Here is a 25425-nt window from a genome sequence, read left to right on the forward strand (position 1 = left end):
GTGCGAGGGTGTGGGGTTGACAAATGTCTGTCAGGTGTGTCTGATGGGAAGGTGTGATGTGAGCTTGGGAAGTGGTGGAGGCTCTGGGGGCGGGGGCAACCAGCCCTCAATCATCTTTCCAACACCTCTCTTCAATTTATGTACTATGACAGTCATAGCAAGAAATCAAATGGCGCAGGTGTTGCAATATCAGGCAGAAAGAAAACTGGTACCTCAGAGATAATTAGGCCATGAAAATAATTTTATTGAGGATGCATGAAAACAGCCCTGGAGCCAAACACAATGAGAGTAGTTTTTTCCAAGTTTGAAGTTTATTCTGTCAAGAGATAGCACACCCAGTGAGAACAGCAGAGATCAAAGCATTTGAAAGAGTCATTGTTAAAGTGGACAAATTGATATCAATTTGATAAGTAGGATCTGAACCTGTACACTGAGGCTGAAAAGGCTTTCAAGTCTGATAAGGAGGAACTGATAGCATTTAGTAGTAGTGTGCAAAATCACCTGTAGCAGTTCTGTTAGTACTTGTGGGTGTGGGACTTAATAAGCAAGTAGATGGTTTAGAAGAAGTAACTAAAGTAGTAAATTCACAATTCAATTGGAATAAAGGAGTTTAGACCTGAAGGCAGTTTTAGGGATGTCTCACCATCCATTTGTTGCTAGACTAATGGGACAGAACTTATATTATCGGCAGAGGTGGACACCCCGGCTTCAGAAAGTAAAAGTGCTGCCACGTATTTGTTCTAGTTATTCACTAAACAAGGTGATTTCACTAATTAGCTTCTCTACCTGGCTGAAGAGTTGTGCTAATTAAATTCAGCTGGTGTAATGAATGGCTAGAACAAATATGTGCCAGGAGTTTTACCTTCTGAAACTGGGGTGTCCACTTCATGATCATAATCATGAGCTGTGGGAAAACTCTGGATCTTGTCTCTGATCCCTATAATTTTAGCGTCAACAAAATTCTTACAATCATTACTGTTACATCTTACTGGGATGCAGGGGTCAACTGATGCACGACTCTTTGTTAGGCTACCAACAGTGTTGAACAGGTATCTGTGGTTATGTTCATTTTCTTCTGTTAGGGTAGAGAAATATGATGATCTAGAATTTGAGAGAGCATCCTTATGTCTGATAAGATTATCCAGTTAAGGAGGAATACTTGTAGCAGTGCACCATTTACATTCAAGTTTACACAAGGTTTATTTAAGAGAATGAGTGCAGCCATTATACCAGGGCATTAGCATCTTACAAAAGCTTCCAGGATTATAAGGCATGACAGCAATATTCCTAGCTTTTATGACATACATTAAGACCAAATCAGTGTATGATTGTGGTAGTGCATGGGTGCAAAATCTCCTACTTTCAGTACCTTATCAATACCAACAAGTGAGTTAGAAAGAAAGTCAGCAAACTCAAATAGAAGGCCAGTATATGGTCTGGATGGCCTATAAAATTAAGGGCAAGTACTTCAGATTAAGTAAAATTATTGCCAGGCTTTGGGGTGGAATTCTAGTCATGTGTAGCAACATCCCCAAGCAAGGGTAGGGACTTAATTATTGTCGTAGCCTGGAGGGGTTGATTCATTTAAGGCAATACATTCATCAGGTTTTAGCCAGGTTTCAGACACAGGATATCAAAATGGTGATCAGTAATTATATCATTCATAAGTACTACCTTTGGAGTCAGTGATTTTGTATATTAATCCACTGTTTAGATCCAAATGGATGGATTTATTAGATATGATTTTAAAGGGTGTGATTTTTATCAAATGATCAAAACAAATTCCCCTTTTGGGGAGCTTTGAGAAGTTTTTGGAGAATAGGATAACAGACACTGTCTGACTGGAGTGAAACTTGGATGGTGGTTCAAGGGAACTAGCAGACATCTGTGTAGAACAGTAAGTCTGTTGCCTGGCCTTGGCCCTGTTTAGTTAAAAGTGTAACTAACTCAATTCTATAGGCTATAATTTTAGAGATAAGAGCTGCACCCCCTATGTGAAGTGGATGCTATCTTTTTTCAAAAGACTAGGCGCCCCCAGAAAGTATGTCAGTTGCCTATACAGCCAACTTTTTATAGGGGCACTACACAGAGAACCAATAAGTGACGTCAATCTACTATAGATTTCATCTCCCGGCCGAACAGGGAGAACAGTGGGACCAGAGCATATTATTGACACAACATCTATTTCGTCACTTCACACACCAATTTACACACACACCGTACTGTCGCTTTACTTGCTGTATGCACTTTTGTAAGTCGCTTTGGATAAAAGCGTCTGCTAAATAAATAAATAAATGTAAATGTAAACAAAGGATAACAAGTATAGAAAACTTTATGTTTAAACAGCACTTCTAAATTTGCTTTGATGTCATTCACTCTGATCCCCGGAATACATTTAACCATGGTTGCTAGATACCTTTCAAAACAGTCACCAATTATCAGAGCTCTTTCAACAGGGCTCTGAGCAGGTGTGTTGCTGAGAGGGGAGGGCCCGTTGGAAAATGGGGGGTTGGTGGTGCACTGGGGGCTTACATTCCCGATTATGTTCCTGAACTGTAAGCCATTTGCCTTGACGTGAAGGCTCTGTTGGAGTTGTACAAGGGAAAAAGACTGCTGCATCAGGTACCCAAAAAACACTATAAAAATAATGTAAGGTATGGACCTCACCCCCCTTGTCATATCCAATTCAAATTTCTCCTTCAACCTAGAATTTAACCTACACTTTTTGCAAGTAAAATTATTGCTAATGATAGCGTGGGAGTAATTATACATATTGCACGCAGAACAGGAGAGAGTATGAGAGGTCGTAGAAATAGAGCCAGGAATAAGAGAGACAGGAGGGGCAAAGCAGGCCATTGTTGATTGGATCTCTTATGTCAAGGTAGATAGCGATCCAAATCTTTTTCACAGATGGCCCTAAATCAGGCTTGGTGAGTTACAAACTGGTGACACTATTGCAGAGAGTTTGAGTATGTAGTAATCCTGAGGCAGGTTGTGGATTGTAACTATGAGGAAACACTTATTTAGATCAAGCGGTCAAGCATTTGCAATGTGGTGTCTAGTGTCTAGCAGCGACTGGCACAGCTTGTTGTATCTGCCTGAGAGCTGGAGAAGAATAACACAGTTTGCAACTGAGAACAAGGGGACCTGCAGATGAAAGCTTCACCTGGTTACAAGTATTACATCACCTGGATGACTCCAGAGAATACTACACTGTTTGCAGGAACTGCTTTGATGACCATAACAGTCAGGACCTCGACTTACCATGTTATCCAAAAGACATTGTGTATAGCTCATTGCAGGGGGGATTTGGTTGTCTGCTTGATTCAAGGGGGAAGACTTTCCTGTTTGCCTACTGACAATGCTCCCAGTAGTACCCTGGTTTTCTCATGAGGTTTTTGATTCAAGTATTAAAAAAGCCCAGCTCCACTTAGATTCAGGCATCTAGCTGGAAGCACCAGCTGGTACTGCTGCGAAGGCAGCTGTTAAGTAGTTTTGTGGAAAAGACTATATGATTCCTGCACTTCATTTCAAGTGAACGTTTTGGTCAGCAACTTTCTACTTTCTACAACAATATTTCTACTAATAATTTGTAATATCTCCAAATCCTTTTTCATGAAACCAGCGATACTTAATTTGTACAGCAGTACATACCAACCAACTATGGACAAGACATTTGTGGAGTAATTTTCAGACAGTGACTTTGTGAGATATGTTTTAATATTGTGAAAGTATAGGCTGAAATTCAAACAAAACAAACACTCTTCCAACTACCAACAGAATCCATTTACTGTGCTTCTCAAAAGAATACGTATGAAAACAGTTACACACAAGTTACAAGTGAAAAGGTCAAAACTGCCCTGAAACTGGAGAGTACTACAGACAAAATATGAAGGTCAACTCAGGTCAGATTAAACAAACAACCAGACACCTTGTCATTTTCAGATCTCCGTAACAGTGAAGGCCTATGCGAAATACACTTCCTTAATTTGCCCTGGGAGCAAAGAAAGAGGGTGGCATCAGGAAAGAACTGCCTTTATGCAGCCCTACACCTGAGATACATGTTTATCTTTTTAGGTAGGTACTAGGTACACTCATGTATTTTTGTTTGTATTTGTCTTTCAGACAAACAGAGCAGAAAAAAAGGTCAATTAACTCTGAATCTGGTGCCCAAGAGCAAAAAGTGAATTAGCGACTGAAGCTAAACCATAAACTTGTCACCCATTGCTGCTATTTTTTCTCCTTCCCTTGGCTTTCCCAAAGCCCAACCCTTTTTCCCCAAACCCCTCCTACAGGCTCCATGTCTGCTCCTCCTCCTTCCCTCTCTCAGAGCTGGAAGCGCCAGCACAGGTGTCCGAGACGATCGATGTTCTTGTGCAGGACGCTGTAGACTGGGGCAAGGTAGCGTGACAGGTCTCCGTCCCTGGAGAAGTCCCGATAGAAGAGCCCCCTCTCTGCGCTGAAGGTGAACTTCTGCGGCATGGGGCTGTTCCCGCGCATATACTCCCACACCGCCAACAGCAGCAGGCGCACCTCGAACGGCGTCAGGTGGGGGAAGATCTCATGCACGTTGGCCAGCACAGGGGGCAAGAGCTGTCCCTCCCCCATGCAGGACACCAGGAGGCAGGAGGCCTGGAGGTGCCAGGGCGAGTCCAGGGCAGCAGGCTCCCGGGAGGATTCCCAGTGGGCCAGCAGTGTGGCCAGAAGCCCCCGCAGCACCGCTGAGCAGTAACAGAGGGCTGGGCGGCCGGCCGCCACCACAGCCAGCAGGTGGAAGAGGAGTGGGCTGGCTTCGAAGCAGCGGCGGATGTGAATGTCACGCTCCACCGTGGTCCTGGCATGCTCCTCTGGTGGCCACGCCAGCTCACCATTTGCCACATCCGGGCATACACTCTCCACCAGCGTCACCGCTACCACCTTGGCGGCCTCGGCGTTGATGGGGGCCGGCTCCTCGGAGAGCTGGTCCAGGCACTGGAGGCGGGTGCCAGCGCTACCTGCACCATTACCACTGCCGCCAGCACTGCAGCACTGGACAACCACGGCCAGCAGGGTCTGGAGGTTCCGGGTGACCCCATCTGGGTCTGGATGTGCCGGGGAGCGTGGTGGCTTCAGCCCCTTCCCGATCACACCGGCGTGAAACACGGACCACACGCTGCCCGAGAAGTTGACTGTGGTGCCAAACTTGCAGTTGATGTCCAGCAGGGAAGCGCCCAGGTCCGGGGAAGGTGCTGCCTCTCCGGCAGGCTCCTCTACCTGGCCGCCAAACAGGTCAGCGTTCCCCTTGTATAGGGCGCCTTCCACCAGCTGCTGAAGCACAGACTTCAGGGTGAGCGGGGAGTGGGCCGCAAGACGGGACAGGAGCTGGATGGAGCACCTGACTGCCTCTCCACCCCCTCCTGCCCCTCCTACTCCGTCCTTCCCCTCTCCTCCATCTCTAAGACGCAGGGCCAGAAAGAAGTGGGCGACTGCCGCCCGGGAAATGACCAGCAGCTGGGCAGGCGAAGCGGCCCGGGGCAGCTGACTGCATGACAGGAGCCGGGCAGCAGCCTGTGACACCGCGGGGTCCCCATGGAGAAGCAGGGGGCAGAAGTCGTGGAGGTGGCTTGAGACGGCCGCTCCGACCTGAGCAACCATGGAGGACTGGCCCACACTCACACCCCCGGTACTGGCACCCCCGGTGCTCCCTCCCTTGGCCTCCTCCTCATGACTCTGCACGGCCAGTGCCAGGTTGTTGAGGAGCTGTGCCAACTCCTTGCTCCTCAGGCTGTGGGTGTGGATCTGGGTGACACAGCGTGTGACGGCGGCTGGGAGGAGGCCGGGCAGGGAGCTGGAGAGCGGCGCATGCAGCTGAGAGGCCAGGGCCAGCTCCTCCGGGGTGCGTGCCAGGGTGAGCAGCTGGCACAGGGCCTCGGTAGCCACGCTGGGGCCTCCGTACACCGACAGCAGACAGAGCAGCTGGTGCAGCCAGAGGTGCCGCTTTCTCTCCAGCCGAAGTGTCTCAGCACACAGCTCCCCCACGTGGCCCCGCAGCTCTTCCAGGAAGGGGACAACGCGAGGTGGTGGGGAGGACGGGCTGGCCGGGGAGGGCGCAGAGAGCAGGTGGCCGTCGTCGCTCTCGGGCCGATTGTAGACGAGCTTGTGCAGGTGGAGCAGGAGAAGCTGAAGCAGGCGGTCGCAGGCATCCCGGACACCCTCATGGGGGGCGGGAGTCAGGCCCGAGGTGATGACGGAGGCAGGCGTAGCTGTGTCCACCAGGAAGCGCAGGACGCGGGGCCCTCCAGCAGGGCTCTGGCTGATCAGGTGCACGGTCAGGCCCAGCATGTTGTCCAGCTCCTCACGCGGCAGGCCCTGGAACTGTGCCTGGAGCTGCAGCAGGACCGGTGGCCTCAGGGACTCCACCAGTTCAGCCAACACCAGCAGGGCCGGAGACAGTGCTGCCAGCTGCAACAGGAAGGGAACAGTGGCCCGGCGGAGCTGAAGGGGGCCGTCCCGCGCCCCAGCCCGGTCCGAGGCAGTGGGGGCGGGTGTTAGGCTCTCCTGGAACATCCGTAGAAGCTCCTTCTTGATGCTGTCCGAGTGTCGTGCTGCAAGATGCCCCAGGATCCCCACCACCGAGCCGATTTTGGGCACCCGGCTGCTCTTCTCCACCACTGCCGTTGTGTGGGGTGGGGGCGTCTGCCGGCCGGGGGTCTCAGGCGAGGAGGTCGGGGCCCCCGGGTACCCGTGGGCACAAAAGTCCTTGAGGCCACAGGCCAGTACGCGGCTGATGATTGTGCCGGGGAAGGCAGAGCCAATGTGGGCCACCACCCAGTCGAAGTGCGGCGAGTGCTGCACTGAAGTGTCAAGCAGTGCATCCACGCAGGCATCCGGGCACCAGGCCAGCATGGCAGCCAGGCACTGCGAGTAGCTCTCCATCAGTGAGCGCGTGGCCGAGCAGGACATCCATAACTGCAGTGGCTCATTCAGGCTGGAGGAGTGGGGCGTGCCACGGCGGCCCGCATGCTTGCTGCTCAGCTGACCGAGCAGGTCCACTGCCCAGGCTGAAACCAGTGGAGCCCAGGCCCGCGGGTTGAGGCGGATGAATTCGGACAGCACTGTGTGGATCTCCTGGATCACATCCTCCAGGCCGGAGCTGCCGCTCACGTCCACGCCACTGCCGGCAACACCGCCATCGCTCTCCCCCTCCAGGTCCTGCAGGAAGGCAAGCACATACTCGTCGTACACCCCCCTGAGGTGCTCCAGAGCTGCCCCCCGGCAAGCGGGCACGGTGCGGAGGAGACGCACCGCACAGCGGGCATGGTCGCGTATGCTCAGCTTACGCCCCTGTGCCTGGTCAACCCCGCTGATGAAGGCCTTGATTTCCAGGCCCAGCTCCTGAGGACTGAGAAAGAGCATGAGGATGAGGACAAGGCAGGGCAGACAAACTGGCTGTGGGTTAACACTCGAGGCAGATGTTGCCTGTAAGTGCTGATCAGTCAAATTCCCCAACCACAATATAAGCCTTAACCATTATAGGCTAAATAGTATAACTGGTCCTACATCAGTGTGGTACATAGACAGTTTTAAACTGGAGTAAAGACTGGTAAGGTAGGACCATTACAAAAAAGACGTCAGGCAATGCATTCTAATCTATCGAGGTACTACGTGGAATAACAGTTCCACATCGAATAATAAATAATTCGAATAAATTGTATGTCATGCTGAATGCTAAGAATACGAACAACCTTCTAGCTAGCATATGAACGGCAGTACCTCATCGTGTTATGTGGAGGCTGGGGAGACTGCATCGCTGTCAGCTGAGCTCCATCAAATACGGCAGACATCGTTCTGTCTTACACTCTTAATAGTACATCAAAACGAAACTACGTAAATTGCAATATTTATACCACTATATGACGATTATGTTCATAAACTACTACAGATTCTACAGAAATATTAGATATCAAATGATTATTTCAGCGGAAAATATTTAATCTTTTGGAGTGGAGTTACAAAATCACTCATCGAGAAACGGTCGCCGACTCCGGCGTCACACTTAAATCTCTCCCACAGAAAAACATGGTCGACACTAAAAGGTTCCCCGGATATGTTGACCGCTCTTCATCACTTGAGATACGAACTGGAAATACATTCTGTTGAAATATTTGTATTACACAGCGATTTGACTCATTCACTACACGCAAAAATTCCGGCATTCAAATATTTTGTTCCCTAAAAATGAACATCGACATCAAGGAACTGAAGGACGCCCTCTACCATGGTACAACATAACCACAAAACTGCTTTCAATCTGGTAAAAACAGCATGTTATTAATACATACCAAACATGTAAAAATTCCATAAATGTCTGCCATTAAAATTATTGATATAAAAATTAATTTACCACTTTACGTTAAACATTTAACCCATCTAAACTGTACATCTTGACTCTTGTATCTTATCTTTTCATTTCAACAATATGTGGTCTATCAAACTTAACTGTATTTCAGTGCGCTGTTTCAAATCTGACAATCTGAGAGTATCAATAGTAATGATTAGCTCTGCTTGTCTGTTGGTGATCAATTATCTGCAGGGTTCGAATTACGGGTGGAATTGGGGGGTCTGACCCCAATTATTCTGTGAATTATTTGTTTTATTGTTAATCAAAGATAAAGGGGAACAGGTTGAAAGTAATGATAGATTTAAAGGTAGCAGTCAGACTTTCTCTTGTTTCCAGCTCATCCCCCGCCACTGCTGTTGGGGGTCAGACCCCCCCACAATTCCACCCGTAATTCGAACCCTGATTATCTGAATATTTTCATTTATTCTGTGTATGCTTTAACAAATGCAACTAATATGGCATTAGCCACAGCACATTGCAAAGATACCGTGATGAGGGTAAAGGCTAATACAAGCACCTCAGTCCTACACCAGTGAACATGTATGAGGACGGTCTGTTGAATTAATTTCAGTAGATGGTAGACAAGGGCTTTCCCCTCGCCAGGCAAGTGGTGGAGTGCCTTTGGCATATTACAAGCTAGTGGCCGGGAGGACTGACTGAATGACAGTGGTGTGCTGAGGGATAATTGGTGGAGCAGGCTTCCTTTTTTAAAAGTGTCATCCACATCACAAATGAGTGACAGCCTAGATAGGATTAGACGGCATGCTGCCACGGAGACAAAACATACAGCAGTTTACCCTGTGGTCACACGGACGACACAGGAGAGAGACAAAGCGACAGGCTGCCATTCATTTTCAATGAGAGTTGGCGATTTACAGCTACAAGAGACAAATGGCCATTGCAAAGCCAACTAGGTGGGACTAAAATAGACTAGAAGTCTATTTTATGCAAACACCAAGCGATGCGTCATGGCGACTAGGCCTGCCAATGGGAGTGAAGGCAGTGTGACACACGTTGCTGAGACAAATGATCCAACATTTTGAATATGTTTACACAGCACTCCTATGCTGCAGTGAAGTCACTTTCTGCACATGGGAAATCATCCTGAATCAGTGTAAACATTTTACAGTAAATGGTGATGGTTGTTATGAAATGGTAACACGAAGATCTGAGGCTTTCATTTTCTTCCTGGTTCGCTTGAACAATGGATTATGGGTAACCACGAATGCGAATGTCAAATTCACACTCTGCTTACATCCATCTGCATTCAAATATGTCAGTTGCCTTAGGACTATTGAAAAGAGGTTTTCCTTCATCGCCATTAGGATGGGGCTGGTGTGTATGGAGTTTTCATCAGCACTGAGGGAGTCTACAATAAGAGTGCTACAGCCAAATATGTGATGGCATAGAAAAACCCAGCATACTCCCACTGAACCCACGGGAGCAGCTGGTAAAACTGGTGCCCATCGCTGCCCCACTGCACCCCTCTCACTTGCTGCCACCACACCCCCTTCACATGCTATTGTCCCAGTGCCCTGCCTAACCTGCTAGCAGCCGTTCATCAACCATCTGATGACTCAGTGAGTAATCCTCCTGGGTCTCTGGAACATTATGACTCCCCAAAATTTTATCAGGCCAGGGGAAACTGAGGTGGCTTCCCTTACCAGTGAAGGTCACCACATGTAATAGATACACCAAATGCAGGAGAAGGAACAGGAGGTAAGAGCTACCCTTCAGAAGAAAAGGGGAATGACAGGAAGAACTGGAGAAGAAAAGACAGGCAGGAAAAAGACAGGCCCAGAAAATAACTGTTTTATGGGATGATGGTGTGCTCTGCTGCACAGAGTGCTTGGCTGTCCAAAAATGAAGAACAGAGCAACACACATTACACACACATTCGCGTGTGGTGAGGATAGTAATCCAGTTTAATGTTACTGTTCAGTTTTGAAAGTTTTAAGACTTAACGTTTAAGTAATGTAACAATCATTCTTTTAGTTTAAAGTTTTACATTACAATAAACTTCCACCTTGCAAGCACATGCACAAACAAAAAACTTTAAAAACTTTTCAAAAAACAAGTTTATGAATTAACGTATATAAGTAGGCCTAATTTAAATAGCCTACATTTTTGCGTGTTTTCGTGACTGTTATGCAAAATGACAAAATAACTTCTTAGATAGCTATATTTAGCAAGCTACCTAGTGATACAGAAATGTGCTGGCTTCTCTTACCCAGCTCGTTAAATTATAAGGAGCTACTCTGTTATCTTACTTTAACCGGCCGTGTTGTCAAAGCTGTTCCAGCTTCTTGTCAATAAATCGAAACCAAGTGTTAGGTTGCAAACGAGAGACTGACTGTTCTTGACTGCTTTGTTGAATAATTTTCTAGGAAATGCTCACAGGCCCCGTCAACCAAACATGTAAACTTCTTTAAATAGGCCGTTTCCTTCCGGAAATTCTATCCCAGTTGCTGCCGGACGTTTAATGTCGGCGTCCCAAAGTGAACACTGCAGACCTCTCACCGTCTCCCCTTCCTTGACGCTAGTGGCGCACTCAACGACGTCTGAAAATGTTGTTGTTTACCCGCCTCCAGTGAAATGGATACCGACCAGGGGGAGGTCTGGGACGGAGCATAAAACTCGCCGGGTGATCGAAGGTCGTTTCGGTAATTTATATTTCTGGACAAATCGCAGGACTGTACAAATAAAAAGACCCGCAAGATAGACGGCATTGCATTGAGGTAATTAGAGTCTTAACAGGCGTTTCCCTATATCTGTAGGTCTAGCTGTATAACGTTAGACCTGGACATGTTTGTAGATCAGTGCAAATAAACATGCTGCTGTATAATCGTGAATGGTTTTGTGTTTTGACGTGCATGTTATACAGTAAATTGGAATTTGTCATAATGCAAAAGGGCACTTTCCTCATAGGCCTAATTCAGGAAAGAAATGTAAGCCGTACTTATGTGCAGAAAACTGCTGCTCCCCACATTAATACTGCAGCCGGTTGGTTTCTCTGTGTAATGCTTGTCTATGTCAAGCAAAACGTGGCTTACGCCAGACGAGCAGTCTAGAAGTATGGCAGGATAGCTCACGAGCCACGACCCATTTTGAACGACTGGATTACAGCTTTTGGAAACTAGGCCGGCATCTCGCCAACGTTACCAGTTAGCTAACTTTAATCAGCTCTGGCCATTAACATCTAAGGTCTACTTTGTAATGTTGAGTAGCTGTCGTATGGCATACGGCGCAATGCGATTTTGGTATGGGAAGTGATGGAAATTTTAAGTTAGGCGAAATATTATCACAAGCGTTAAAGTTATATTGATATAGAGTAATATCTGTATTATTTTGTTATTTGCACTTTAATAGATAGCCAGCCACCAAGATAGCTTGAAAAAGTCACATCCTGTTGGTTGTACACCTTAATGTAGGTTTAACATATGAATATGTTTACGCAGCACTCCTATGCTGCGGTGAAGTCACTTTCTGCACATGGCAAATCATCCTGAATCAGTGTAAACATTTTACAGTAAATGGTGACGGTTGTTATGAAACGGTAACACGAAGCTCTGAGGCTTCCATTTTCTTCCTGGTTCGCTTGAACAATGGATTATGGGTAACAACGAATGCGAACGTCAAATTCCAGAATTCATGAGTTTCACAAACGTCAGAATCCCTGTATTTTTTTCTCTTCGAATTCACCACTAACATGTCACTTTTAAAATGACAAGAGTGCTACTGAGAATTGTCTACCGTCCATTGCCTGACGTAGGCAAAAATATTTTTTTTTTCTCCAGAGGGAGGGGGAGCAGCGACTGGAAGATTAAGCATCCCCAGCAGAGGGCAAAGGATTTTTTTGAAGAGGAGAGGTAACCATGGCTCCAACTTTGGTGAGTTTAGTTTAGTTGAGATTCCAACCGATGAACACTTACACATAGCACCAAGCTAAATGAAACTATAGTCTCAAGATGATCTTACAGGCTTTCTTCTCACAATGAGGCAGTAACAACTACACCAAGCCCTCATATTGCTCAAGATTCTAAATACCAAAATTCCATTTGGCAGAAAGGTTTTTAGTTGCACCATTGCCATTATAATGCATTGCAGAAATAAAACTATATCAGCTCATCACGTTAGATGACTTGTAAGTACAAACTCAAGGAATTGAAATGTAAATCATGTACTTTTCCTTCAAGTTTGTAATCCTTGACAAATGCTCTCCAATCTTAAAGCCTTTAATGATCTCTTTAATTGCCTTTTATTATCCTGTGCAGTTGCCTCTTGGCCAGGTATCTCTTGGAAAATGGATCTTAAATCTTAGGCCGTGTTTACACTTGGTTTTAAAATGAGTCATGGGCGATCGGATCGGATGGGATCACAAGTGGACAGCGTTAAATACAAGTGTATACGACCACCAAGACGCACTGTGATCCGATCACTCAAACCCAGAGGTGGACACCCCGGCTTCAGAAAGTAAAAGTCCTGCCTCGTATTTGTTCCACCCATGCGCTACACCAGCTGCATTTAATTAGCACAGCTCTTGAGCCAGGTAGAGGAGCTAATTAGTGAAATCACCCCGTTTATTGAATGGCTAGAACAAATACATAGTAGGACTTTTACTTTCGGAAGCCGGGGTGTCCACCTCTGCTCAAACCACTTGCCGAGGTGCGTCTGACCACATGTCTTTTGTAGTGTAAACGCTAATGCGTCTTAATGCGCCACCGACAAGGACCTAACAGGAAAATACGTCATCAATGCGGTTCACTCTTCGGAGTCTTGTGGCTATCAGAACAGCGGCGAAAGTCACTGCTTTTATAACATTCTTCTATTTTCGTCTTGTCATGCGCTCTTTTGCAAGTCGCAAATGACTTTGTCCTGCCAATCTCAACAGTTGCAATAGCCCGTACATGTATATTAGTTCTTGAAACATTTTTGTTTTCTTAGCTAGCCCGTGCTAAACAAATCTGGCGCTTGTCTGGCGACAGAGACTGACGTAATAATGTAATAGCGAAATCTGAACACAAGTGGTCAGCTGGACACTTAGTTGCCAGCGCAGAAAACATTCTCGCGCACAAAACAGCCACTTTCTGCTTGGCGAGCGCTGGAGGGCATACGCGTTCACGCGGGTTAACACTGCTCTCGAAGTCGAGTTCTGCTCGCGCGAATCGACCTGTGTTTTTGACAGTTTGGGGGCGGAAACCAAGGGAGCCGCTGGCCCTCTTATGATTGGTCACTTTCAACGCAATCACACCCACACGACCTCCTTGAACCTTGACTGACAGCTTCCGTTAACTGAATGACAGATCTTTAACCCATTTGCTATATTTTTCACATCTTGGAGGACAAATGAATAAACATAAACTACAAAGGGTTTGTCTTTATTGCCATTACACGAAAGTATTGATTTAAACTCAGATAAAAGTGCACAGTTTCTGGGTATTTAAGTGTCAAATCCCTGCTGTTATCCAGTTTGACGAGAAGCCGGAGCCTGGGGACTTGATCGAGATTTTCCGGGGGACCTACCAGCACTGGGCTGTGTACATTGGAGATGGTTACGTCATCCACCTTGCTCCTCCAAGTATGTGCTCTTACCAGTGGTGTCCACTAGGGGTGTTGTAGAGCAGGGGGATTGGAGAGTCTGCTGTGAAATGGATACACATGAACATCTCACTTCCTACACTGTCTGCCCCGCCGATAAACCTTCCTGACCATGTATCCCCACTCTCTCCTGCCTTCCCCCAGCTGAGACCGCACGCGGTGGAGCCTACAGCATGATGTCAGTCCTGTGCGACAAGGCCATCATAAAGAAGGAGGAGTTATGGGAAGTGGTGGGGACAGACCAGTACCGTATAAACAACCTGCTGGATGACAAGTACAAGCCAAGGAACTCTGATGCCATTATGAGAGAGGCCCAGAACCTGCTAGAGCAGGAACGGCCTTTCTCTGTCTTCAGAGGAAACTGTGAGCATTTCGCCACAGAGCTGCGATACGGGAAGGCTGAGTCACGCCAGGTGTGTCTCTATGTCCGTGGCCATGGTCACCTGCCTGCTGTTACTTCGTCCTGCCATCTCTTGACTCTTACAGTACCAGTCAAAAGTTTCGACGCATCTGATTAAAATAATGGGAAACATGCATTCAAAGACATTTTGATCTAAAGACATGCGCTTAAATGCTTCAGATTTGTTTCTTTGACAAATATAAATAGTGAGGTCAATGCCTTTGTATGAATGTCTTTAAAAAAAAAAAAAATTATTTTTTGGCTACTTTGAAGAAATTTAAATATGTCACTGCATAATTCCATTTGTGTTATTTCATAGTTTTGATTTCTTTACTGTTATTGTGAAATGTAAATGTAGTCCTTACTATTATTCTAAACTTCTAAAACAGTAAAAGTAAAGAAAAACCCTTCAATGAGTAGGTGTGTCCAAACTGGTACTGCACATATCTAGTCCTCAAAATCAGTTGTTCTACAACCAAAAACAATACAGTGTATTTAGGTGAACAAGTAGGAGGAGACACTGTTTTTATCACACTGCAGTGAGGTGCTCTTGGCTCCAAAGCAATGTTCTCAGAGCCTAACTCTGTCCATCTGTTTGTGGTTGCAGGTGCGCCAAGCCGTGGAGGTGGGAGTGGGAGTGGGTGTGGCCACAATGATTGGCGTGGGAGTACTTGCTGTTGCTGCTGCCATCTTTGGGAGTGGGCGCAAAGAGAGGAAGGAGAACCAATGAACTGAGGGAGTTCACAGAAGCACACAACTGCCAAGCCTTAAAGTAATTCTGCTGAAGTACTGCCATGCATTGACTTTGCTCTCCCTGCCCCAGGAATGGCAAATCCCTGTGGATTTTGTAGATAGCTTCCAATGTTCTAATTCAGAAAGCAGGCATGTCTGAAAAAGATGTTACACACACAATTTATCCCTGCACCAATCCCAATGTCTGTCCCGATCTGTCCTGACTAGCCAGTAAAGTCACATGGTTTAATCTCTCTTTATGAGCTGTGGTTTGGAAACTGAACATGTAACTGGAAAGTTCCAAGTGAAAATTCAACATAATGTAAAATGTATTTAACTTGAATTAATTTGGTAGAAAGGGATTACATGTAAGCTATTTCATTCACCTTGGCTGAGGGGTCTAATAAGCAAATAAACTAGACATCTGTAATGTGTTTGCCAAAGGCATAGTAATTAGACTGTGGTCCAATATAATAAAATCAATGTTTGAGCTCTGGTGGGAGAGAGAGGAACATCCAGGTTGGTGCTATTGAAGTATCAAGGATGGCTGAACAAACATGGATTTACAAGCATTCTAGGTGAACACAATGGAAACGAGATTAAAATGTTTATTTTCAATACACTTCATAATAAATGTTTCTCTGAGATTTTTTGAAAATTGGGTATTTACTAAATCGCTTCACTCAGGATTGCTAGAGTTGTTTCTTGTGCTGAAATTGTTCTCAGAAACAATTAAGAAAATTAGCAGGTTAAAACAAATTTATTAACACTCCTATGTTAATCGTACCTTTTCGTAATTTAAAATGTATTTTTAGTGTTATGAATATACACTGGTGCTTTGCAGTGTTGTGTGGAAATTGAAATCTAGTAAAGGATCTGATTTTTTTTTCAGGTCATATATTGCCAGTCTAACCAGTGCTTTCTGTGACCAGGTTTTGATTCTCAGAACATTGTATTGTTGAGGTCAAAGGTTCTGTTGAAGTTCCAAAAATCAGAATGTTGCTATATGTTTCTTTCCCTGGATTTTATCTAAATGATGAATGAAAAGTATGGGCAGATGTGGCCCTTATGTTTTCTGGAATAAAATGCATTGTTTGTGAACATGAATGTGCAGTCTGCAATGATATTAAAATTAAAGTAGGACATTTAAGCTGATGTGTGAACAGAAAAAATGTTCCAATACATACATTTTCCTGTTTTATCATATATTTTGCTATTTAATCAGGGGTATGTATAAACACAGAGGATTTACTGGCCCTTGGTGCTGCTGTTCCTGGCCCCTGCCAAAATTACTTTTCAGTTTACCTACTTCTTTCTTACCACTACAGCCCATGGCCACAATATATGTAGTGGGCTGGCAGTTATTCACAATGCATTCATTCATTCAACATTCCATATTAGTGGTTCTACGATTCTGTGTATGGCAGACTGCATGGAGGATGAGAGTTTCCTTATGAGCTGTTTTGAGTCACATATTTCCTGGGGTGTCCCACAGATGAGGGAAGTGATTTCACAGATTTGTTTGAGAAGGGGAAGTAGCATGTATAATTTTGTGTTGGTGTAAATGTCATCTGGCTGGACCAGTTCTCATTGTCGTGTCCAGGCAATGCAAACGGGATACCTGGGACCTACGTATATGCTGACAGAAGCTGACACTTTAAAAATAATAGGACAAATTTACACAAAGTTTGCAGATATGAGCAAAGGAAACATTTTGCAGCTGGAGTCATATCATACAAAGTATAATTTTTCAGAGACTAAGGAAGATTGTGCAGGCTGATATACAACAGACAAACATTTTAATATTTAAATTAAGGATGGGGCAATTTGTTGTGTATTAGCTGTCACATTGTCACAAAGGATCACACTTAAATACTTAGAAACATTAATTAAACAAAACTGAAAATAATACTGATATGTTTTCAAAAATAAACAAACAAGTAAAGGCTAACAGTGTGTAACAAGCTAGCTAGTGGGGAGTGGCTAACAATAGGTTAGCCAGACTGATAGCTAACTTTGCTGCTGTAACCTGGATAGGCAGTTGCTAACAGCCACCCTTGCAAAAAGGGAAAGGGTGCCAAAAGGGATCATGGGAAACCCGTCAGTGGCTCCTTGTCTTAACAAAGAATCAGAAACCAAAGCTTTGTAAGATTTTGGTCTAGATCCCTAAACCAGCTCACTCAGTGCAGCATAAGATAGCACAGATCCTCTCACTTAAGGTATGCTAATACCTGTATTCATTTGTCTAGATGGCCTTATTGTAACCACAGTCCTGCTCACAGACTTCAACTATCACTTTGGCGGCAGCTAGCTGCGACAATTGACACTTCTAAAGGAACCAGTGATGGGTGATTGAGAACTGTTCTTGCTTGGGAAGATAATATAATTACCAGACCTCCGGTAGTTCGCCACCGGTACTCTATTGTCTATCCTGATCAAAGACGAAATAATCTCATTACCAAACCCCCGGTATTTCACCACATGTATAAGATTTTGGTCCAGAGTAATGATCATAATTGATCATAAATGATCATAATTGTCTTGCAACTGAGAGGTTTTCTGAAAATCTAGTGATGACCCTGTACTGTTGTTTCTAGGTATTGTAGGATTTGATGGACTACAACTGTCTTGTGTAGCCGAACTCTCAGTCACATTTCTCATCATAAACTGACATGCTGCTTCTGCTTGTTGTAAGTCAATAGATAGTCTTTTAACAGATGACTTAAGCATGTAATTGTCAGCTTTAAGTTCTGCAATTTCTTGTTTCAACTGCACTCTTTCTTCTTTCAAAACAGTTTCACCCACCTGGTAATTTTTCATAGTCATTATACTTTCGCAAATTCGTGAGTGAAGCACTTTATTTTCAGTTTCAAGTGATTCTTTCTCCGACTCCGCGTTATCTAACCTTTTCTTTGTTAATTTGTATTAGGCAAAAATCGCATGAAGCGCATTAGCAACCCTTCCTTTCTTGTTTTTAGGCATTTTGGGATAATTTTCGAACTGGGACGCGGCCCACTCATAGGGCTCATCCGTGATGTTCTCAATCCCATTGAAGATTCCGCATGAACCGTGCTTAGCAATATATTTAACAATTAAATCTTCCATTATGGATGAAGTTGTAACAATTCCGTAGGCTAGTCACAACCAGTCCCCTCTGATGACTGTCCGTTATCTAGTTACTTTAAGATAGCCGTAAGTCTAATTATTCACAGCTCCAGTGTTTCGGACGCAAATGAATAAAGTTTCCACACAAACAACAACGTTTCACAACTTTAAAACTCTGCCACGGTACGTCGGGCGAAAACCACACTACTTCGGGTAATCGTTTTAAACTTCACAGAGCCGCAGTGCGTCGGGCTCGCAACAACACAAGTTTCAGTTGCTTTAGAAACTTACACTACGGAATCACTGCCCCAGTACTTCGGGCCCAGCAAATTCCCACGGTCCAGTTACTTTAGGGCCGTCCTACTATAATCACTGCCTCCGTACTTCGAGCGCAGTAGATTAACAAGATCCAGTTACTTTAGGATCTTACAGGCACTTCGTTTCAGTTACGTTAGAAACTTAATTCCGAAACAACTCTGTCACACAGTACTTCGGGCGGATTCAATTACTTTAGAATCTTTCACAGAATAGTAAGGAATTAGCCTTCGACTCCTCCTGCTCGTATGTAAATAAAGATGAAAACCAACAACTGTCCCTGTCCTTAAAACTCCTGTCTAGGTTTTTTTATACGAGGGATTACCTGAAAGAAACTTAGCAGTAGGTTAGTAATGTACTCACCTTTTACAGCTTGTACAAGTTTAGTAGTGTATATCTGAAGTGTACACAGAGAAAAACCAGGTTGGGCATTCTGGGAAACACCCATCTGCTGTTTCGCTTAGTGGAGTTGGTCTCCATCTGCATACACTTTTCTAACAGTATCTAACTAATGAAAAAACCGGCCACTGCCATGCAAACTTGAGTTTTGTCCATCAATTGGTGCACAGTATACTATCACACCAATTAAAGAAACTTAGAAAACATGCAAAATGGATGGCAAATATTTCATAAATTGATAGCCTATACAGCCAGATGACTTTGAAAACTCTGTTAGAGAAATAATACAAAACCAGAAAATACTTGGGCACCACTGTGTCCTCCAGTTAAATCTCAGATGTCTCCAGCCCAGCTCCCTAGGATAAGCATGATCATGACCACAACAAGCAACTGAATTTTTATTGCAGTGTAACTTTGGTTACAGTAATCCTCAGAGAAACCCATTGGTTATTGTATGAATGACCATATTTAGCCCTTTGCAGATTCGATTACAACCCTGAAGAATTAACTGCAATATCTCATAAGCATGCACTTATTTTAATCCCGATATCTGAATGGCAATTTTCTTTCTCAGGGATGTATTTTTTAAGCTGACCAGTCAACATGCCTGAGTTTTCGATCAACTGGCGTACTGGGTCCAGCGTCACACGCCACAAAATTACCGAGGAAACGTCATAGTTGGTTAAATTCATAAACGCTATATTGATATTATTTTTAAATGAACGGGTTAAAATCCAGAATGTGGTCTCTGTTTTATCACCTGACACAGCACTCGTCGTTTGGAGAGCTCATATTGTTGGGCGCTGGTGTGAAGAGGACAATGATGTAATGGCGTCGCGCGTGACTGGTCGATAATCAATACATGGTAAATATTAAAGTTATTTTAGATCGTGTTTTGGGATTGCTAAAATTAAAATGTCTCACTATATCTGAAAATACAACAAAAAAATCTATCGAACGTTAGCTGGCTTTGCTAGTAGACCACCTGACTTTTAGTTTTGTAATGGCGACGTCTTGTTATAACATATGTTAGCCTAGTCAGCTAACGTTAGCTACCCATCTAACTTTACCTCGATAGCTGCAATGTAACAAACTGGTGTATTTTTGTCAGTTCATATACTGACACCTCTCTGAACATTTTAGTTTGCACACTTGGCTAGCTATTTATATATTACTTTAAATTCACGAGTCGAGTGTTCAGCTGACCTGCTTGGTTGTGAAAGCTACTGTCAACTGGCAGACAAGTAGGCATTTCAACGCTACCATACCCATCTAGCAAGGTTTACTAATCTGCTAGCGACCTGGTAACTGAAATATCAAAGATCAGAAAAAAAAACACATCAAAGGGGTGATTCTGAGAATAAGACAGTCATCGCTAGGTAATCCTTTTAGAGTAACATCTAGGAGCACTGTACAGACAGGCACGGCATGGCTAACTAGAGCAGCGAGATTCGCACTTAGCTGCCATAAACAAGCTAAATCTCAGAATCACTTTCCTGTGTCTGTTCTGATCTCCAGTGTTGCAGTTAAACCTCGGAATCCCTTTCCTGTATCTTTTCTGATCTCTGATGTTGCGGTTAAATCCCATTAACACTTTCCTGTGTCTGCTCTGATTTCCGATGATGCAGTTCAATCTCAGAATCATGCGAGTCTGCTCTGATCTCTTGATGTTGCAATATCTCAGAATGACTTGCTTGTGTCTGTTCTGATTCCCGATGCTGCAGCTATCGCTGTTTGCTGCTCTCTAGTATCAGCAGCCAGCACAGATGATACGAAATGCGTAATTAGCTGACAGGCAGTCGTGTAAGGAGCGACAATCTCTTCGTGACGTGTATTAAACGGAAAAAATAAAGATAATATGTATTTATTGCCTCCCTAGTATTAAGCTATCTTGAGGAACATTTTTAACAAACCTAACTGCGGGACAGATTTGTATTGCTGATTTTAGATGTGAAAAGCCAGCCCCGTTAAAAATGGCCATGTGTGGATAACGGGCGCTCGTAGCTAAATTAAAAGGAACCATGCCAAAAGCATTACAGTGTAGATTATGGTAGATACCATATATATATATATATATATATATATATATATATATATATATATATATATAGCTTTCGACCATATTGTTAGATTTAATAAAGCTTATTTATTTGCATATAGCTAACCTGAGCAACACGCACTCAGCTCTTATAGCCTACTTTCTTGGTGTTGGTTAGAAGCCGTTATTTGCTTCTCACGGGTATTGGTGCAGTATCCTGTTGTTGACCAGTACTTCATAGCTTCATAGCTCTCCCGCTGTCTTGGTATTAGTAGTAAAGTTTTATTCATTTGCATAGCACCCTTTATCCAGGGTGACTACTAATAACAAACCATTAGAAAATACGGCCTTTGCCTCCCTTTGTGTGATCATGCTGCTGTGCAATAGTGATGTGTCCGTCGCGAACGAGTCGGCTCTATGGCTCCTTCACGTCGGCTCCTTCTATGGCTCCTTCACGTGAACGATCTCCAGTCTGAGAACCGATTTCTTTTTTGTTAATTAATACAAGACAGAATAATAGGATGATCTTGTCGCCACACTGCTCAGCCACAGGTACTCCATGCACTGACTGAATGTTAGAATTGTAACATACATTTATGCACGAGGACCAGATGCACTATGTTTAGTGTTTGTAGCGAAACGCTAATTTACAACGTTCAATATAAATAAAACGTTCAATACAACGTGTAATAGTGTTAGATGTTTTTACATTAATGTTTTTATACCAAACTTGATGTAAAATAATGGTATTCTGGAAATTATAAGGTTAGTATAATTACATTGAATGATTTAAGTGATATACGTGCACACATACCAATCATAGGTCAAAACATTGCTAAAAATGGCTGAATTATAAAAGCCAGAAGTGGTACTATATGAAGAAACGTTTGGGAGCCGAAAGAGCCGGCTCGTATTGCTGAGCTGAGCCAAATGATCCGACTCACGAAAAAGAGCCGGAATTCCCATCACTACTGTGCAATGGTTCATTCCTTCGTGCTTGAGCAAAACAGAAAATGAAACTAAATTAAACCGAACTGTGACACAGGCTAAAATACTGTTTTTCAGTAGCAGGAAGAGCATAGTCTGAAAAACGAAAGCATCCACATCAAAGGGTCTTGGGTGAAGAGAAGAAGTTCCATGGCTTCCATGGCTCCAACTTTGGTAAGTGTAGTCTGATCCAATCCAATGAATCCAATGAGTGAACCCTTATAAATAGAAACAGGTCAAATGAAACTAATCTTTAGATCATCATTTAGACTGGGCAATGGATCTGTTGGATTGATGAGTTGTGTTTTACAAGTGTTTTTGTCAAAGAATTCATTTGATGGAATTTTCAAGTGATTTTCTGTAACGTGTTTGAAATTGAATGAATGTTTGAAAAGTCAGATGAACAAGGATACCTACTGTTAGAACTGAATTTATGTGGAGAGTGTCAAATCATTTATTATATTGATGTAAGAGGGTGGCACTAAATGTACACTTTTCTTCTTTTTATGTATTACAATGAAAAGGCATTTACTCTCAGATGAGTTGGATGGTTGGAGTGTCCAGAGTTGGTTATTTTATTGAAGTTCCAGATTAAAAATTAAAATATTTTCCACTTCACCTCCATCTGTTCAGACTGCATCTCAGTTCCACCTCAACCCCTGCTAATTGCTGTTTATTTCATGTGTAGTATTGCGACATGTTTTGGGTTCTGTGATCTAGCGACTGATGTATGGTATACCTGGCTTACCTTGTGTAGTCAGGTTGCACAAGTTATCTTGAATAGGGCTTGAATAGTGTTATGCTCACACTCACTGGTTTGGGAGTGTTGTGAGACTAGTCTGACATTGTTGCTTATTCAATTTGAATGGATACATGTATGTTCACTATGTTCAGTTGTGCTGGAAGTCCCTCTGGATAAGAATGTCTGCTAAATGAATGTAACTTCATCTGAATCAGTTGTTTGCTTATCTCAGAGTGTGGGTGTGGTAAGTGGTGTTTACTCTCTGTAGCAAGGCAATAGAGGAGAAAATAAACAAGGCAGTGTTGTGCTGTATTACTGGCTTCTCAGAGCCCACAAGCACACTTTCACAGCGAGTTTATATTCAATAGATTTGCCATGGGTATACTTTCATATTTTTACTCTTTATGTTTGCCTTGTCTCAGGCCAGGAAAACACAGCTGAGCATGAAGATGTTAGCAGATGGGTTCAAGTTTGTCAGGCCCACTTGCTGTGACAAACAGACCACAGTTTTGCTGGCTTTATTGCAGCTGTTCAATTGTGCTCGGTTGATTTTTTTCTGAACTGCACTAGAAATGGAATGTGATGAAATAATCTTACGTCTGCTTGTGGATAACACTTAAATAGCTCACGAGCAACACCCAAGGCAGGCACCTGAAGTGAAGGTAAAGGCATTGATTTGGGAGATTATAGCTTGCAGCCCAATCTGAGCAGTGTGTTTCTATCTGAACTTGAAAGCATTTGGTTTCTTAAAACACATATTTTTGGTGGACTATGATTCACTTAATGGTCCAAGAGATAAACCAAGTCTTTTTTACCATTACAGTATTGATTTAAACTCAGATAAAAGTGCAGTTTCTGGGTATTTAAGTGTCAAATCCCTGCTGTTATCCAGTTTGACGAGAAGCCGGAGCCTGGGGACTTGATCGAGATTTTCCGGGGGACCTACCAGCACTGGGCTGTGTACATTGGAGATGGTTACGTCATCCACCTTGCTCCCCCAAGTATGTGCTCTTACCAGTGGTGTCCACTACGGGTGTTGTAGAGCAGGGGGATTGGAGAGTCTGCTGTGAAATGGATACACATGAACATTTCACTGTCTTTCCTACACTGTCTGCCCCGCTGATAAACCTTCCTGACCATGTATCCCCACTCTCTCCTGCCTTCCCCCAGCTGAGACCGCACACGGTGGAGCCTACAGCATGATGTCAGTCCTGTGCGACAAGGCCATCGTAAAGAAGGAGGAGTTATGGGAAGTGGTGGGGACAGACCAGTACCGTATAAACAACCTGCTGGATGACAAGTACGAGCCAAGGAGCTCTGATGCCATTATGAGAGAGGCCCAGAAACTGCTGGAGCAGGAGCTGCCATACTGCGTCTTCAGAGGAAACTGCGAGCATTTTGCCACAGAGCTGCGATACGGGAAGGCTGAGTCACGCCAGGTGTGTCTCTGTGTCCATCGTTACGGTCACCTGCTTGCTGTTAGTTCACCTGCTTGCTTACCCCCAAATCTTACATTTCTAGTCCCCAAAATCAGTAGCTCTGCAGCCAGAAAAGATGGGAATTAAATAGTAGTAGAATACAGTTAAATGTAGTTAAATACAGAAAAAGGGTATTTATTACCAACCAGTTTTATTAGTTAATGAATTAATTGTTTTTCATCGTAATTTAGTGACATGTTCTCCAAAGCGATATTTTCAGGACTTACATTTTTAGTCCTCGAATCAGTTGTTCTGCAACCAGAAAGGGTAGGAAGTGAATTTAGTGAACAAGAAAGAGGCAGTGCTGTTTTTTTATCACACTTCAGTAAGGTGCTCTTGGCTCCAAAGCAATGTTCTCAGAGCCTAACTCTGTCCATCTGTTTGTGGCTGCAGGTGCGCCAAGCTGTGGAGGTGGGAGTGGGAGTGGGCGTGGCCGCAATGATTGGCGTGGGAGTACTTGCTGTGGCTGCCGCCATCTTTGGGGGTGGGCGCAAAGAGAGGAAGGAGAACCAATGAGCTGAAGGAGTTCACAGAAGCACACAACCGCAAAGCCTTAAAGTAATTCTGCGGAAGTACTGCCATATACGGACTTTGCTCTCCCTACCCTAGGAATGGCAAAGCCCTGCGATTTTGTAGATAACCTGTTTTCTAATTCACAAAGCAGCTGATAAGCCACTGAAAAACAAAAAAATCAATGAGTGACTGATGCTTTTGAACACACTTACCCCTGCACAAATCCCAGTGTTCCAACTTATCCTGATTAGGCAGCAATGTAACATGGCTTAAGGTTACCTTACTTCTTTGTTTTACTAATAACATTAAATACAGTGAGATCAGCTGTGGTTTGGAAATTTAACATGTAACTGGAAACCTGTAGGGTGAAATTTCAGGTGGTGGACAATATTTAGCCTAAATTACTTAGAAACACAGCTATATAAAGTTGTTCAATATGAGCTATTTCAGTCACCTCAGTTAAGGGCATCTAATGCGCAAATAAATGGAACATTTATAGTATATTAGCTAAAGGTGTGTAGGGACAGCTCTATGGTCCATTGTAAGAAAATCACAAGGCTTGAGCTCTGGTAGGAGAGAGGAACATCCATGATGGTGCTGTAGAAGTGTTAGGGATAATTGAACACCAAGAATCTATAAAAAATTGTGATTAATTTCAGTCTGAGATGCAATATTTTCACTGCACTTTATAAAAAAATGCTTATCTAGATGTTTTTAAAGATTGGATATTTATTGCTT

The 25425-nt window shown here is 43.9% G+C and overlaps 3 protein-coding genes across 5 annotated transcripts; 2 read left to right on the plus strand and 1 right to left on the minus strand.

Moving 5' to 3' along the window:
- Positions 1-3745: 3745 nt before the first annotated feature.
- On the minus strand, positions 3746-8002 carry ints5 (integrator complex subunit 5). Its single transcript, XM_036548297.1, has 2 exons — positions 7753-8002; positions 3746-7381 (listed from the first exon to the last, which is right to left on the minus strand). Exons 1-2 carry the CDS (start codon positions 7821-7823, stop codon positions 4327-4329), a joined length of 3126 nt encoding a protein of 1041 aa, XP_036404190.1. The 5' UTR covers positions 7824-8002; the 3' UTR covers positions 3746-4326.
- Positions 8003-10863: 2861 nt separating this feature from the next.
- Positions 10864-15950, plus strand: LOC118790997 (phospholipase A and acyltransferase 3-like). 2 transcript variants are annotated; one of them, XM_036548191.1, is made up of 5 exons: positions 10864-11043; positions 12178-12270; positions 13850-13958; positions 14123-14391; positions 14986-15950. In XM_036548191.1, the coding sequence occupies exons 2-5, from the start codon at positions 12256-12258 to the stop codon at positions 15106-15108; spliced, it is 516 nt and encodes a 171-aa protein (XP_036404084.1). In that variant the 5' UTR covers positions 10864-11043; positions 12178-12255; the 3' UTR covers positions 15109-15950. The 2 variants fall into 2 exon arrangements, with proteins under 2 accessions (XP_036404084.1, XP_036404083.1); XM_036548190.1 differs by having other exon boundaries at positions 10868-11118.
- Positions 15951-19631: 3681 nt separating this feature from the next.
- Positions 19632-25351, plus strand: LOC118791018 (phospholipase A and acyltransferase 3-like). 2 transcript variants are annotated; one of them, XM_036548226.1, is made up of 5 exons: positions 19632-19794; positions 22036-22128; positions 23589-23697; positions 23867-24135; positions 24568-25351. In XM_036548226.1, exons 1-5 carry the CDS (start codon positions 19792-19794, stop codon positions 24688-24690), a joined length of 597 nt encoding a protein of 198 aa, XP_036404119.1. In that variant the 5' UTR covers positions 19632-19791; the 3' UTR covers positions 24691-25351. The 2 variants fall into 2 exon arrangements, with proteins under 2 accessions (XP_036404119.1, XP_036404120.1); XM_036548227.1 differs by having other exon boundaries at positions 19633-19794; positions 22033-22128.
- Positions 25352-25425: the final 74 nt, after the last annotated feature.

Source organism: Megalops cyprinoides, chromosome 16 (genome assembly GCF_013368585.1).
Source record: "Megalops cyprinoides isolate fMegCyp1 chromosome 16, fMegCyp1.pri, whole genome shotgun sequence".
Classification (NCBI taxonomy): Eukaryota; Metazoa; Chordata; class Actinopteri; order Elopiformes; family Megalopidae; genus Megalops; species Megalops cyprinoides.

Bases quoted from the DNA above. Each gene is read 5' to 3' on its own strand.
- ints5 (XM_036548297.1), bottom strand. From the start codon at position 7,823: ATGTCTGCCGTATTTGATGGAGCTCAGCTGACAGCGATGCAGTCTCCC. The intron at 7,382-7,752 runs GTACTGCCGTTC...GCTCTTTCTCAG, and splicing joins CCTCCACATAACACGATGAG to TCCTCAGGAGCTGGGCCTGG.
- LOC118790997 (XM_036548191.1), top strand. The intron at 13,959-14,122 runs GTATGTGCTCTT...GCCTTCCCCCAG, and splicing joins CATCCACCTTGCTCCTCCAA to CTGAGACCGCACGCGGTGGA. The intron at 14,392-14,985 runs GTGTGTCTCTAT...TTGTGGTTGCAG, and splicing joins GGAAGGCTGAGTCACGCCAG to GTGCGCCAAGCCGTGGAGGT.
- LOC118791018 (XM_036548226.1), top strand. The intron at 23,698-23,866 runs GTATGTGCTCTT...GCCTTCCCCCAG, and splicing joins CATCCACCTTGCTCCCCCAA to CTGAGACCGCACACGGTGGA. The intron at 24,136-24,567 runs GTGTGTCTCTGT...TTGTGGCTGCAG, and splicing joins GGAAGGCTGAGTCACGCCAG to GTGCGCCAAGCTGTGGAGGT.